This window comes from Pterocles gutturalis, unplaced genomic scaffold (assembly GCF_000699245.1).
Source record: "Pterocles gutturalis isolate BGI_N339 unplaced genomic scaffold, ASM69924v1 scaffold6932, whole genome shotgun sequence".
NCBI classification, from domain to species: Eukaryota; Metazoa; Chordata; class Aves; order Pterocliformes; family Pteroclidae; genus Pterocles; species Pterocles gutturalis.
The window spans coordinates 3,590-4,925 of record NW_010107810.1 but is presented as its reverse complement, the minus strand read 5'-3'; the positions used below and the strand labels follow the sequence as shown (position 1 = coordinate 4,925).

Here is a 1,336-nt window from a genome sequence, read left to right as displayed (position 1 = left end):
AGGATGAAGGGGAGATGATGCGGACCAGGAGGGGACAACAAGGATCAGGAGGGGGTGATGGGGACAAGGAGGAGATGATGGGGACCAGGAGAGAACAAGATCAGGAGGGAATGATGGGGATGAGGAGATGGTGGGGACTGGGAGGGGATGATGAGGATCAGCAGGAGACAATGGTGTCAATGAGGGGCCAGGGGAACCTAGAGGGATGATGAGGACCAGGTGATGATGATGGAGCCCAGGGGCGGTCAGTGAGTCCCAGGAGGGGATGGTGGAGGCTGGGAGGGGACACTGGGACCAGAAGGGGAAGGTGAGAACAGGAGGGTACATCAGGAGAGGACATCAGGGACCAGGAGATGACGGTGAGGATCAGGATGGAACAAGAGTAACCATGAGAAGACACGAAGGTCCAGGAGGGTACAAGATGGCTGTGGGACTGGAGATAGCCTTGAAGGGTTAATGCAGCTGCCTGGTGCTGAGCCAGGTCTAGGCCAGGCTCCGGTTTCAGCTGTAATTAGCTCTTTTTTATTGGAGGCTCCCTGATAAACGATGCTGTGGAGGTTGACTGATGACAGAGCGTGACAGGTCCCACATCACCCACCCCGAGCCCTGCCAAAGCCTTTGCTGACCCCACGGTGCAAGGATTAAAGTTTAATGTGGCTCCCGAGCTGACCCCGGGCACGCACCACCCCAGGCACACAGGGCTGGGGACAGGCTGGTGGCTGTCCCTTGGGCCACCTTCAGGGCGAGAGGTGTTATGTCACCAAGAAGTGTTCTGGCACCAGCCTGGTAGCCACAGGCTATCCATATCTTGTGGCCAAGGGGCCATTTAGTGACTCCTTTGGTGTCACCCAAGGGATTCGTTGATGAAATCACACACCAGGTTCGTTTGTCCCCCCGGGACTGGACTTGGGGTGCTGGGCTGGGCTGGGCTTGGTGCCACAGCAGGGCCGGTTGGTGTGGTCTGGTCACATTCCCGGGCACCGGTGGAGCAATGTGCAGGTGCCAGGCCAGGAGCCGCGGCGGTGCTCGTCGGGGCAGGTTGAAGTCCTGCCCCACAGCCACCTTTGGAGCAGCAGCTGCTTTGGGAGCACCGTGGAGCAAGGGGACCTCGGAGGCGTCCCCAAGGCAAGGTAGCCAGGCATGGCAGGAGTGGCCCGGCTGGCACGGTGCCCGGGGCCATGGTTTGGGTCTTGTCAGGGTGATAACTTTTTGGGGACAGAGAGGTTCCTGAGGTGGGGCTGGGCATGGCCTCGTATCCCCAGCTCTCTCAACATCATGTTTTCTCCTTGCAGATGAACCTCCTCACCCAGGTAAAGGGGCAGCCAGTGGGGAAGGC

General features: G+C 59.4%; 1 protein-coding gene across 1 annotated transcript in view; it reads left to right on the top strand.

Annotated features, from left to right (window-relative positions):
- The first annotated feature begins 353 nt into the window (after nt 1-353).
- Nucleotides 354-1,336, top strand: part of LOC104460961 — a 2,677-nt gene continuing 1,694 nt past the window's right edge. The window contains exons 1-2 of the mRNA XM_010072370.1: nt 354-359; nt 1,293-1,310. Of these exons, the coding sequence (XP_010070672.1) occupies nt 354-359; nt 1,293-1,310 (24 nt within the window). The remainder of the gene's footprint in view (nt 360-1,292; nt 1,311-1,336) is intronic.